The 12,979-nt window shown below is 37.3% G+C and overlaps 1 protein-coding gene across 6 annotated transcripts in view; it reads right to left on the bottom strand.

Moving 5' to 3' along the window:
• The window catches only part of L3MBTL3 (L3MBTL histone methyl-lysine binding protein 3), an 87,274-nt gene that overhangs the window by 30,355 nt on the left and 43,940 nt on the right, over nt 1–12,979 (bottom strand). For all 6 annotated transcript variants that reach the window (XM_035538892.2, XM_035538894.2, XM_050709922.1 and 3 more), the window contains 3 exons: nt 6,045–6,121; nt 3,700–3,785; nt 1,286–1,396 (listed from right to left, as the gene is read on the bottom strand). In XM_035538892.2, the coding sequence (XP_035394785.1) occupies nt 1,286–1,396; nt 3,700–3,785; nt 6,045–6,121 (274 nt within the window). The remainder of the gene's footprint in view (nt 1–1,285; nt 1,397–3,699; nt 3,786–6,044; nt 6,122–12,979) is intronic.

Genomic DNA, 12,979 nt, shown 5'->3' with positions numbered 1-12,979 from the left:
TCATCAGGCTCAAATCCTTAGAGTGAAGCAAGACAAGTTTAGTTCTCACATTAATACTTAAATTAAGCATGAAATTCTGCCTTTTTTCTGTCAATGGCATTTATCCATTTTGAAAAAAAAAATAAATAAATAAACAGCACACAAGTAACAATCTTATTAAAATCAGACCATACAAGATAAGGAGTTGAAGCTGAAGAGAAAACAAAGTGTGTGACATCCCAGAAAATCACCAGTACGTGGTATATATCTTTTTCAGACAAAAGCTAAATGTATTCAGCTCTTAACCTCTGTACTCCTAAGAAATCTGTCACGCATGTGCATATCCATGTACACACACTCATTCTCAAACAGAACTCTTTCGACATACACTCTAGAGACAATTAAAAAAAACACTCAAGAAGCTACAAATCCTATCATATTAATAAACTAGACTTGAGAGGGTTCCCCCCCATTTTTTTTTAATGACCAACTTAATGCTTAGGTAGAAAGTGACTTCTGATTACTCCCTACCACTGACTAATTTAGGTTCAAAATGGAATGTCAGCTGCATTTCCCGCTTGAAATACAGGTATGCCTAATAAACCTGTAGCAACTGCAAACACAAATATCCTTCATCTCCATCTAACTGGATATCTGGCATATGTCAGTCCTAACAGTCAAGGGCTTCACTGAGTAAACTGCTTTTGTACAATAAAACAAAAAATAATTCAAGCATACAACTTCTGGAAAATTGTAGTTTCTTAAAAATACATTATCTGAAATGAATCCAATCTATAGCCCAAAGTCCATAATTACTATAAACTTCAGAATTGCAGAAGTTACTGACAAGGCACAAGAGATCAGGGTTCATTTTTTATATCTCACTTGTATTATCTCTCTCCTTTCTCTGGAATTTTACACAGACAGGTTCAGTTAAACCAGGCCAAATATTTTACCAGTCCTAATACAAATATCATAGCAGCCCTTCAACATTTGATTATTAAATCATCATTTCTCTCAATAAAATAGACAACTATTTTATATTAACTATTCCCAAAACAATTTCCCAACATATTCATTTCTTCTCTCTTATTACCTATGTCAGCAAATGCAACTTAGAGGATAACAGAACAATCTCTTCCAAAGGAGTTATATGCATATTAATCAGTGAAAACAATGAGCAAAAGCTTAGAAGGACACAACTAAATCACTCTTTTGCTTAATTTTACAACTATAGGATTTTGTTTTTTTCTAAGTACTCATCAGAAACTCAAGCAGGATGGTAGAGTAAGACAGAGAAACTTACTTTTATTCTATAGTCATCAGTGTCTACAATAGTTGCTACTCTGATAAATACTGGATTTCTCTTGTCAACCACTTCAAGTTTCATATTTTTCTGAAAGCCATGAGAAGGTTTCTAGAAAAAAAAAAAAGTGAAACAGAAGAAAAAACTCAACACCTTCATACAATTGTATAGTATGTAAAATCCATAGAAAACTTCCTGCATTCACTTTCTCAAATCTGCCCTTCTCCAACAAATCCAAATATAAAATGATAATTCAAACCAATTTTATTAAACTAGAAAAGCAAATAACTACTTCAGGATACCAGATTCTCCATTCAAACCTTCCATGCAAGCAACTAGGGCTCTTTATTTTAAACCAGTTTGTTTGTTTTCCTTAAACTCTCCAGAAAAATTATTCCAGCGATTTTGGTCTTTTGCCGTCAGTTTCAGTGCAGTATTGCATGAAACCTTACATAACAGCAGACTGAAACTTCTATGTAATTGTCTACAGGAAACATGTTTTTCTTTTTAGTGTGTGTTTCTTGTCATGGATCACATGCCCTTTTTCAGTCTCCTAGTGGAAACATAAGTAATCCATAGTATGACAGTAAACATTCACTCAGAACAAACAGGGCCAAATACCCATTTCATAATACTATTTTGTCAAAATAGTTGGCTATGCTAGGAGCATCACATTTTATCTTTCTTATATACAGCTATGAAATCTAAAGCAAAATTTATTTCTGTTTTAAAGGAATATATGTACAAGACATATTAAGGTTTTTATTTTAGATTCCCAGGAAAATAATATCTCTGTCCCTCTAAGACTTTCTATCATGACATTCCAGAAAATTAATGCTTTTTTCATAGCTGAAGCACAGGAACTGTTTTGTCCCATAATACAGTACAAAATATGGTGACTGTCTCAGACTTCATCCAAATTCCAAGGCAATTACCATTCTATTCCCATTAAATCTGCTTTCTTACTTTTATCGTAATTTGTATTTATATTAGTACAGAAAGCAGAGAAGGGATTTCCTCTGTCTCTGGAACCAAAAGGCAGAGTACAGCTGATGCCCATACTGTCAAGATCTCCTTCCTCTCCATCCTCAAAGCCAGATGGATAGCCTCATCTGAACTATTTTCTGTGGCTGATCCTGGAACCATGCTAATCCCCTAAACCATATGCAGTCACTGTTAGTACAGTTTCTGGATTAGTTTTGAGCCATATCAGCTAGCACTCTCCCAATTAAATGCTACCAATCCCTGCACGCCTGTGTCATGTCCCTGCTTAGTTTCCCAGTGCAGGCACAGCCAGCTGGATCCTGCTGCATGGAGGAATCTTTGGGCCAGCTAGTGAGGCATTCCCATCCCTGAGCCCTGTGGGGTGGCAATTCCCTGAATGGCAAAGGGAGAAGTTAAAATATGTGTGCTTGGAAAGAAAATTAACAGATTTGCTCTTAGCTTGATGTACTCAAGGTCACAGCCCTCCATTGTTTTGCCAAGGACTATTCCTCTCACATATAATCAAATACTTCCTTAATTCTAGCTGAGAATGTAGTATTGAGACACATTAATAAGAAGAAAGGATGTCCAGGGACAAACTGCACAAAAAAAATAAATTTTGGTGAGCTACTGACCCCTGGAACTGCTATAAGCACCACTTTTCCTGCTGTCGCTACTTCAGTCCTTAGCAAAGTGTTATTCAGAATTTGTGTCTAATCTGAAACAAAACTCAGGGAAACCAACTTCTGAGTGCTCTGAAGCAAGGGGCTAGGGGCTACCAACTACCTGATGCTGTCTCCTATCAGTGATGCCTTCCGCATCCTCACTGAAAATACTAAGAGCTCACTACTGACAGGGAAGATAGGTGTCACTGAAAGAAACTAGCAAATACTAACCTGAAGTAAAAGAACAGACTTCACAAAAATCATAGTTAAGCTTGGGAGCTGTATCTGCATGCTGACCATATGCCCCATTCACAAGCTCACAGAAGAAGAAGTCTAATAAACATAATAAACTGCCCTGTGGCTACTGTGGCAGAGAATGGACTAGATGGTCAACCAGCCTGACCTCCTACAGTCATTTTTATGTTCTCACTGTATTACACCACTTAAAATGTAGCGATATAAATATGTATGTTCAAGATACAATATGATGACTCAGTAGCTAACTGATTAATAGCTAGACAGTAATTTCCCATTGCAAATTACAGTTGAATTAGTAGTATTTTGTAGCATTTAATTCCATTTATAACAATTAAAATAATAAACTAATAGTAATTATTAATAATAATTATCTGATTTCAGTGAGCTTGCATAGAAATAAACCTCCTATAATGCAACTAATTAACATAAAAACATCATATACGTATTCTCTTCTTTAATTAACCATATGCACTTAAAAGCATGAGAAAAATTTAAGTATTTTCTCACCACTTTAAAAGCCCTTGCAGGTGCAGGTAATGAACTGGTTTCCTCCAAATACTTCTCCCAAGAAAAATGCTTTGCATGTGGATAGTCTGGCACAAAAGAAACATTAGCAAAATAAAACTTTGCCTTGTAAAAAATAATGCATAATGTACAGAATGCCTAACACTTACTTTTAAAATACTGTTTTGACTTATGCTTCAGATTCATAAAATAATTATAAGAAAGGCTATTCCAAACTGTCTCTGATGCATACACCACAGACATTTAAAAAACCACCATCTTCTCCTATACAGTACTGAGTAGCTAGCAGAAAGAACAATCACAATTGCTTTGGATTTGAGAATATAAGTAACGTGGACTGATAAAATCTGGCCACCTTATTCAAGAAACTTATTCAAGTATTATAACCCTAATCCTGTGTTTTACAAATAATAATTTAGTGGCAAACACAATCTAGTCAGTGATGGCTTTGTACACACATTAGAGCACATCTGACTACTTGCTATGCTTTTAGCAATTTTGTTTTAACCAAATTTCTAAAAAAATAGCTGGGACATTTACTGTAATAACAATTTACAGGCATCAAAGAAAATGTTGCCCTTCTCAGAAAATGTCATGTTTACAAACACTTTATACAAGTAACACACAGACAGCTTTCCTTTCACAGAACAGGCAGTGCCTGTCCTTCACTTTTAATCTGCACTAGAAGTTTAATGTGAAATTTAAACATTCTGATTTATCATCTGGAACAGAACAAAACCAATTCTCATTTGCTTTAAAAGGGATTTTGCTGAATAATAGGCTGTAATTAACCTTTTGACAGACAGACTGCTTATGACTTTCTAAGATTGCTGGGCATTAGAATTTCTCTCAAATCTTATTTTAACCAATTAAAATTTTCCATGTTGTCAGACCATGGATATCAGTTTCTGCTACAGATCCAGAATGCACAGCTTTCTTCCCCTAAGTCTTCAACTTCATCAGCAAGCTGTTGAACTACTTGGTCCAACCGTACAGTTGACCAACTTCCATTTTGCAGAATAAAAAGGCTTCTTACAGAGTTGAAAGATGGATTGTTCTCTGAATTTCTTTGTTGATATCAGCAGCATGAAAATACTGAAGACTTTGAATATGAACTTCAGGTTGCCCATCTTTCATCAAGTCAATGCTTTTTTTTATTTCAACAAAACACTATTTTTTCTGACTAACCTACTCCAATTAGATAAGAAAAATAACAAGAGAATAAATAAAACAGCTATTTATAATTTCAGAAGTATCTAAGCCAGCATAAGTCACCATTTCTAAGAGAAACGGTTCTATTTCCCAACCAATCCTTCCAGCTCACTGTGATAGAAGTTTTATTTGAGTGATCATAGAGTGATTCGGTCGGGAAACAGATCTAGCTAAAAATTAATCTAGAAAAAAAAACAGAAAGCATACAAAATTTTTGGTATGAGTGTTGGCCTACATCTTAAACCTTAATTAAATCTTATCAAGCTGTTTGGGGACAAAATGGTGTAAACCAGCATACAAATGTTCTGATTTGACCGACACACAATTGCTACAGCAGTGCTATGACAGCTAGCCTAACCACTGTCAGGTGGGACGGGTGCTGTATCACATTCCCAGGTTCCACGTACTAGGCTATCAGCTGGTTATATTGCTTTTTAAAGTCCTTTATGTCTGAAAGCTGTAGAGGCACCACAGGCTAAAGAGATATAAATTGGATAGCAGATATTTTTATAATGCTGTGGTCTGTACTACTTCCCACATAACCATCTTCATTTTCCCATGGCAGGGAGAGCATTTAGTTAAATCAGCTACATGCAACAGCCCTGAAAAACAGGAGTTTTCTTGTATTTAGTAGCAATTAGTATACTTTCATTCCTCAGAACTCTCTCACTGTTTTCCTCTCTTCCAAAGAGCCCTTAAAAGTTTGACTCCTTGATCAGACAAGGCAATCTTCTCATCCATGCATTATCATACATATTTAGTTCACATTAAGTTGTTTTTCATACACAACAATCTCACACACCTAGAATTCTCACAATGTAAGCATTACAATAAGTGAATACATTCAGCCAAAAATACAAAGTTGTTCAGATTTCAATGAGTATCTTTCTTGGATAGATTTCTCTATTAAAACAACATACATGTGCATACTTAATAACAAAATTATATTGTACCTCTGAGCAAATTATGTCCTGTATAAACTAAACTAGCAATACCAATTCTTAATTACAGAAAGAAAAATTCAGGAGAGGTAGCAATAGGCTTATTGTAAGACATAATTCTCCTAGGTGGCTATAACTTCCTTAAATCCTTCAGATGTGTAGTATGATACAAACCTGGCGGGGTGATGAGGGTTCTTTTATGCTCTTTACACCATCCAACAGGATGAATATGAGGGCTAGCTGCCTCACACCTGGGGGAGAAAAAATAACACAGTTCTTCAAACATCCTGTTATGCTTATAAAACAATATATACTAAAAAGAATTAACAAATTCTAAATAACTTATGACATATTCAACTTACACTTAAACTGCTAACAGTGAAGACATGAACACATTTAACACTGACTTTGTTACCACCTAAACAAGCATAAGGCTTTATTTAAAATTTCACTGAAAGATCAATAAAACAAATCTACTAAGTCAGTGGTAGACCTCTATTGGGAAGCTATAATGCTAGACCTGAAAAATTCAGACTCTTGGTAGAAACATGTTGCTTGGTTACAAGAACACTCTAAACTATCAGATAGGTGGGGTTTTGCAATGCCAAGACCCAAACTGTGAACCAAAAGTTTAAAGACCTTGATTAATGATCTGAGTTCACCTGGAAGCAGATTCGAAAATCAGGCACAACTGCAATAGACTGACAATAGCAAGCAAAAATTCAATAGGAGATGCTAAGTGGTTTAAATGGAGCTATGAACATGTTATTACAACCCAGCAGCACACAAGAAAAGTAGATGTCTGTGAGAAACTGTCAGCAAAAGAGAATAAAATACCATTTTAGACCTCAAACTGCCTGAAAGAATCCAGGACTAACCAGTGAACCAAGACTGTAAATTGCCCTAAGAAGGCTGATCAAATTCTTTCACTCAAGAGACTAACAAATTCCTGTATTTTCTGTTATGTGCATCAAATTTTGCACAAGTGCCGTTGCCTATGGTGCAACACAAGAACCACAGAAGACTAACAGGCAGGGCGAACTACAGCTGATGTGCTGGTGATACCGAGTCAGAAGTTCTCTCCCTGATAGAATAGACCCAAATTTGCAATATTTTACTGTGTTTAATTAGATAGGAGGAAGACTAGAAACTTTGTATGTCTGATGCTATGTTACTCACTAATTAGTCAGCCTTATCTGTAAGACCATCCAGAATTGTATCCCAGGATGGGGGAGGGGGGCAAGATAATAATTTAGGCCTGGAGGATGTGCTGCAAAGAATAGGTGAGGAACTCATGGTATGCACATGTCTTTGGATGTGTAAATGACTTAGCTTAGTATGCATGGTTAAATTGGAATAACAAGAAAGAAAGAGATGGTCTAAGCATGCTCAAGAAATGGGTTCAAGCAGCAAACACAGTGAGGAAGACTACCGTAATATCCAATATTACAGAGCACTGTATCCACTACGTAAGTGTAACTTCCACTATTGCCTGACTTCCACTATTGCCTAACCCTAAAGGTCAGCTTCTGTAGCTGACGCTATATCCTCCTAGAAACGTGCCTGTCCTCTTTTAGGGAATCCTGGAAGCATTTCCATCTCACAGTGGCTGCAAGCCCTGAGTCTCAACTCACTCTAGGGCCAACAAACCTTGTTCTAAGCAGTGATGCTGTGACCTGCCCAGGAGACCAAGGCGCCATACAACATATCATGATGGACATTGCACACAACACAGGCAAATGGAGAGGTAGCTGCCCCACCCTGCATGCTTGTCTATGGAAGTTAAAGTAGTTAAGGATTTCATTCCTCATTCCCCAAAGGTGGGCTTAAGAAACAGGCTTTAGACTGGGCTTAAGCAGTGTAAATAGAAACATCGTCTCTCCCTGCTACTGAAGGAATGCTGCATTGCAAGTACTTTGCAAAGCGAATATTTACTGAGAAAAGAAGCCATGCAGAGAGCATCCATGCATGAAGGCATCTACTTAGTATATACGATGATCTTTGCATAAAATATTGCAACAGTCATTGTGATTCAGTTTCTATTTAATCTCTCTGAAATCAATGTTTCAACCACTAGACTGGAGATTAACAGATATTCTTGCCTTTTTCCCTCCAGCCCAGGAGTTACTAATGCAAAATACATGAACAGTGGGTCTGTTCTCACTAACTGTTGTAACTGAATCACTATCTGTATCTACCTTGAAAGTATTGGCTGGAACTTCATATGCCGTTCTCTCCCTCCGTTAGCAGGGAGCTAATTAGCTAATAGCTAATTGATATTTTTAAAAACACTGCATATTAATAATCTGTAATATCCAAGAGAGTACAAAGAACTGTGTATGAAACAAAACGATGATGAAGGTAAATTAGCAAGAACCCTAATGTCTTTACGCATAGGTCAAAATGATAGTTCTGCAGACCTTGAACACAAGCGTGTTGTAAGGACTGCAGAAGGAAGCAGCACAGAAAAGACTGCAGAATGAACCCTGGGCAATTATCATGTTGTAATTTTGAGCCTGTGCTGCATAAAAGAAAAATGAAGGAGCACGCCGTATTTAGAATACACATAATGTTAAACTTTTAAATAAAAATCTGAAAAGCAATTTTACACAACAATGTCTAAAATTCAGTACAGATGTATTTCAACAACAGAAATGCAAGCTGAGTGTCTCAAAACCAGTCTTGCAACAAGCACTCCTCTAGCCTTGTACCTAAAAGGAGTATACTAATGCTGAAAAATATTAGCCAACCTACTACAGCTATCTTGTGGCTTTATGTTTGAAATTGTTGTGCTCATATTTCTTTGTAATAACGCCAAACAAATCACCTTCCAGCAGATAAAACCTGCCTTTGATAGACTCTGTGATGGCTCTGACAATAGCCAAGGATTCAACACACATCAAGAATACCAGCCTTTTGTCCTTCTACAATATACAAAGCTATACTGTATCTATATAGTATTTATAGTATTGCACCAAATACTTTCTAAATAACAGAAAGTACCATTAATAAAAGGCATGAAAAGGACTTTTATGATTATTTTGCATTGTTGAAACTCAGCACTCACTCTGACTTCTAGAAATGCTTTGCCCTGAACAAATCAGAAGAAGAAGTGAATGCTTCATGTTCCCTCTTTCTTCTTCCCTTCTCTTTACAGTAACTGTGAAGAGAGGCCAAAGAGCAAGGGGGACAGCATTTCTCTATTCTATCTTTCTTAAAATGAGACTATTTCATGGAAGTATTTACCCAGACAGGGCATCCTTCCACACTGGAAGGGTGTACCTGTATTACTTTATGAAATGTTTTGGAGTGAAGTCCACAAATTACTTTCAAAGTCTCCGGAGTTAAACTTGGGATCAAGACCAAAGCTCACAAGCCACTATGGTGTTACCAGCATTTGCTTACAGCAATGGATTAAATGTGTAAAAACACTTGTCAGGACTTCCTGAATGCATTTCTTCTGTTTTGCTTCTTCAAGCATACAGTTTGAACACACATGTTTACAAAATTCTGCATAGCAAATGCCACTTCACACACTTCTTGCCTTGAAGACTGAAGAAGGTCTGTCACAATGGAAGATGCACTACGGGAAGATGCTCTGACAGTGCAGCAATAGGAGTTAACACAGAATGTGTAGCAATGAATGCCAGACAGAAGAGCACAGCAAAATAGTGTTATAAAGTATCTGTAACATTTTGATTTGCTTTACCAGAAAACACGGTCATTACAGATGAGCCTATAAGAAGCTTCTGTAACCAAGGTGGCCTCATGAAAAAAAAACACAGTGGCACTGTTCCAGCAAAAACAGTTCATACAGCCCATCTTTGCATACTGATTTCACACAGCCTTTCAGCTTCTAACAGTCCATTTAACAATACAAACTAGAGATCAGTAAAAATCACACACAATTTAAAGCAAAGCTATCATGCTTTAATGTGTGTTATTTCATGGACATATGTATCTAGTTTGGAAGAGCAGCTACAGTCTGTCAGCCTAAGCCCATGACTTGTCAGCTGGAACGCCCAAGACTATTCTGACTTTTCACAATCAATTTGCAGCGTCCCACAGATTTTTAGCTCCTTTACTCCAAAACAGATCACAGAACACCCAGCTCACACCCTTGATGATCCCTGAATTCTGACTCTGCCCACTAGACCCAGAAGGCTGCCACCACTGGCAGGAGCTGCAGAACTTTGCACCTCCGCAGCCACCTCTGCCTGGACTGCAGCAGCAGAGTTGTGACACAGGCACATTCAATTCACAGAGCAAGATTATAAAGTTCACACAATTTATACCACTAACAACCAATTCCTTCTGTCTTGTGGGAGCACGCAGACAGAAGATATCTATTATCTATACTGGAAATGAAGCTAATCCAGCAACTGAAGAGGAGCCAAAAGCAGCAGAGAGCCAGCTGAACCACACAGGGTTCACACAGAACAGACAGCAACTCGGCTAGGTTACGGACGGCCTAACTGCATCCTACAAAAGAGGTCAACACAGAAAAGAGCTACATGATGTGAAAAGACAGGAAGCAGCTCTGCCGTTCACAGCTTCCCACAATAAAACAGCTGAGGGCAGTTTGACTGTGAGCCCCTGGCGTGTTCAGCCCTCTACACAAAAGGAACGTGTCTGCAGTGGTACGATCCCTAACTCACGGCAGGAGAGCACCTCCGGACGATAGACTCAGCTATGGAAGAAGAATTAGTGTTTCTCTATTGCTCACTTTCAGCTGTCCTGTTACTTTTCCCCAGAAACCTGTTTCATAAATACAGCTCATTAAAGTCAGATCAAGAGAGTCAGATGATAATGCTGGCTGTTAAAAAGAAGAATATTCGATACTTTTAGGAAAACTTTTTCCCACGTGGGTCTCCACCTGAAGATTTGAATGGAACTCTTATTTAGTAATCAGCATTTTCTTTAAAACAAGCTGTATGTGTTATACCCATTTTCTGTTTTGAAATTATTTCTGATTTTCCCTTTTGGTGAAACAAATCTTTTGGTATTTTGATTTTCACTTTATTAAACATAGATAGAATCTGTAATGGAAATGTTATCTACCAAATAACATTCATACACACATGCATTACATGCATAAATAATATTATGCCCTCCGGAACATTACTTAAGGAACGTTACTTATACAACTTCTTGACTATGAGATTTCAGTCCATCTAACTATGTAGAAAAAAAAAAAAAAAAAAGAAAAAGAAAGAAAAAAAGAAAAATGCAGAAATCATCCTGCAGCCCCATCTAGTGCATAAGTGAGAATACTTCATCATTAACAAGTATAAAGCAGGTATCATTTTAGGTCAGGACTTCTCAAAATGTGAACCATGAGGTTATTGCATACATACAGAGGTGGTCTAGCAAGCCACATAATCATGTTATCCATTGAAAATCTGATGATAAGACAGCTGCATGTGATTTGCAAAAAAATTTTACAGCTCTAGAATCACACATTATCCATTTAAATAGTTAAAAGCATGTAGTATAACTCACAATTCTTTAAGACTGTTTTATCTTGTTTTTGGTTTATTATAACCCCATCAAAAAGATTTCGAAGAAAGAGTGCGGCAAAGTTAATTATCTCAAAAAAGACAAGCAGAGCACAACTTTTAAGGACTTTACTATTAGCAAAGTTGCAGATGTTGGTGGAGAGCTGAACTGGCCGCTTATTTAGTCTTGCACCAAAATCCAGCCTGTTCCAAAACTCACCCAGATAAGACAATGATTCAGATAATTAAATGTGATTCAAAACTTCCTGAGGGAAAAACAGATGGAAGAGAACAGTGAGTGAAGCACGGGATGCCATATTTTCCCACACGCCTGGTAAGCTGATCCCAAAAGCTGACCCAAAGTGCTTCTTCTGCAGAGAATGCTCAGACCAGGCAGCGTATTAGGGCAGCCAGAGCCCTCTGACCCTGCAAGAATGGGCTGCAGCATGCTCAGCACTGCCACTGCTCAATCTCTCCTGAGGGCCAGCAGCAACAAGCTAGTACAGCTTCTCCCCCTGCTAAAGCTCTGACTGCTTCAGGTTTTGTCACCAAAGTATAAGGAAGCTTACGCTTCGTATCTGCATGTAGACAGAGATGTTAGAGAATGAGGACTGAAAGCCAGCGAGGACCTACAATTAATTCATAGAGATAACGAAAGACTACTTTGGGTAGATATCCAGATGCTACTTCCAGATTTAGTCCAACCTTAAGAGCATTTGGAAACTCCCCTTGGAGTGAATGTATTTGGCTGTCAAAGAAGCATTATTTGTTTCATCAAAAAAGATAGCACAGATAGAAAGAACCAGAAGACTTATGGAATACAGACAGACCCAAATTCTCCTTCCTGAATGTAAGGCTTAAATCTGTCCATTTTGTTCACTATTCTTCCCTTTAAAATCCCCTGTCAAAAGACAATTTAATGGAATTTTTAATACCCTGGAAGTATCACCACAATACATTAAAGAGCTGTAAAAATGGCTAGTTCTAGGTAGGGTATTTATTCTCAACCATTAACGTGTTTTCTAATGTTCAGGGAAAATTCAGGCAAACTATCTTCAGGCTGAAAGCCTCAAGTCTAAAAAGCTTAGGCCATGGTAATATATTTCTGTTTCCTGAAATCTAGTAAACTTAAGCAACCAAGTTTTTTCACTTATTCAAGAAAAGGAAAGAATTTGTATAGTTAATGAAAAAGTTCAATTTACCCAAACTAACCTGCAGAAAGTATATAGGAAAGAAAGGAGCTTGTTTGAAAATAATCCAGAAAAGAAAGGTACTTGTTTGAAAATCCTCAACTACATGACATATATAATTTTTCCTCACTGAAATCATTATAATTCTGAGATAGAAATTTACATGCAGGTGCAGGAAGATTGTGAGGCCCTCCATTCTGGGTAATCCCAACATGACCTTCCATTTTTAGTTAGAGACACCAATTGGTAGATGTGAAGTTTACGCACCCAAGATATTTTAAGGCCTCTATAAACCTGGTATCTAAGATTCAAAATACAAGTGGGATGCATTCAGGATGCATTTACAGGTTCTCATTCAGTCAGATATTCCAATGCTATTTTCATTCACTATTCTTTCATAATATTTTCTTTCCTTCCTCCT

This window comes from Cygnus atratus, chromosome 3 (genome assembly GCF_013377495.2).
Source record: "Cygnus atratus isolate AKBS03 ecotype Queensland, Australia chromosome 3, CAtr_DNAZoo_HiC_assembly, whole genome shotgun sequence".
NCBI lineage: Eukaryota > Metazoa > Chordata > Aves > Anseriformes > Anatidae > Cygnus > Cygnus atratus.
This window is presented reverse-complemented; position numbering and strand designations above follow the sequence as displayed.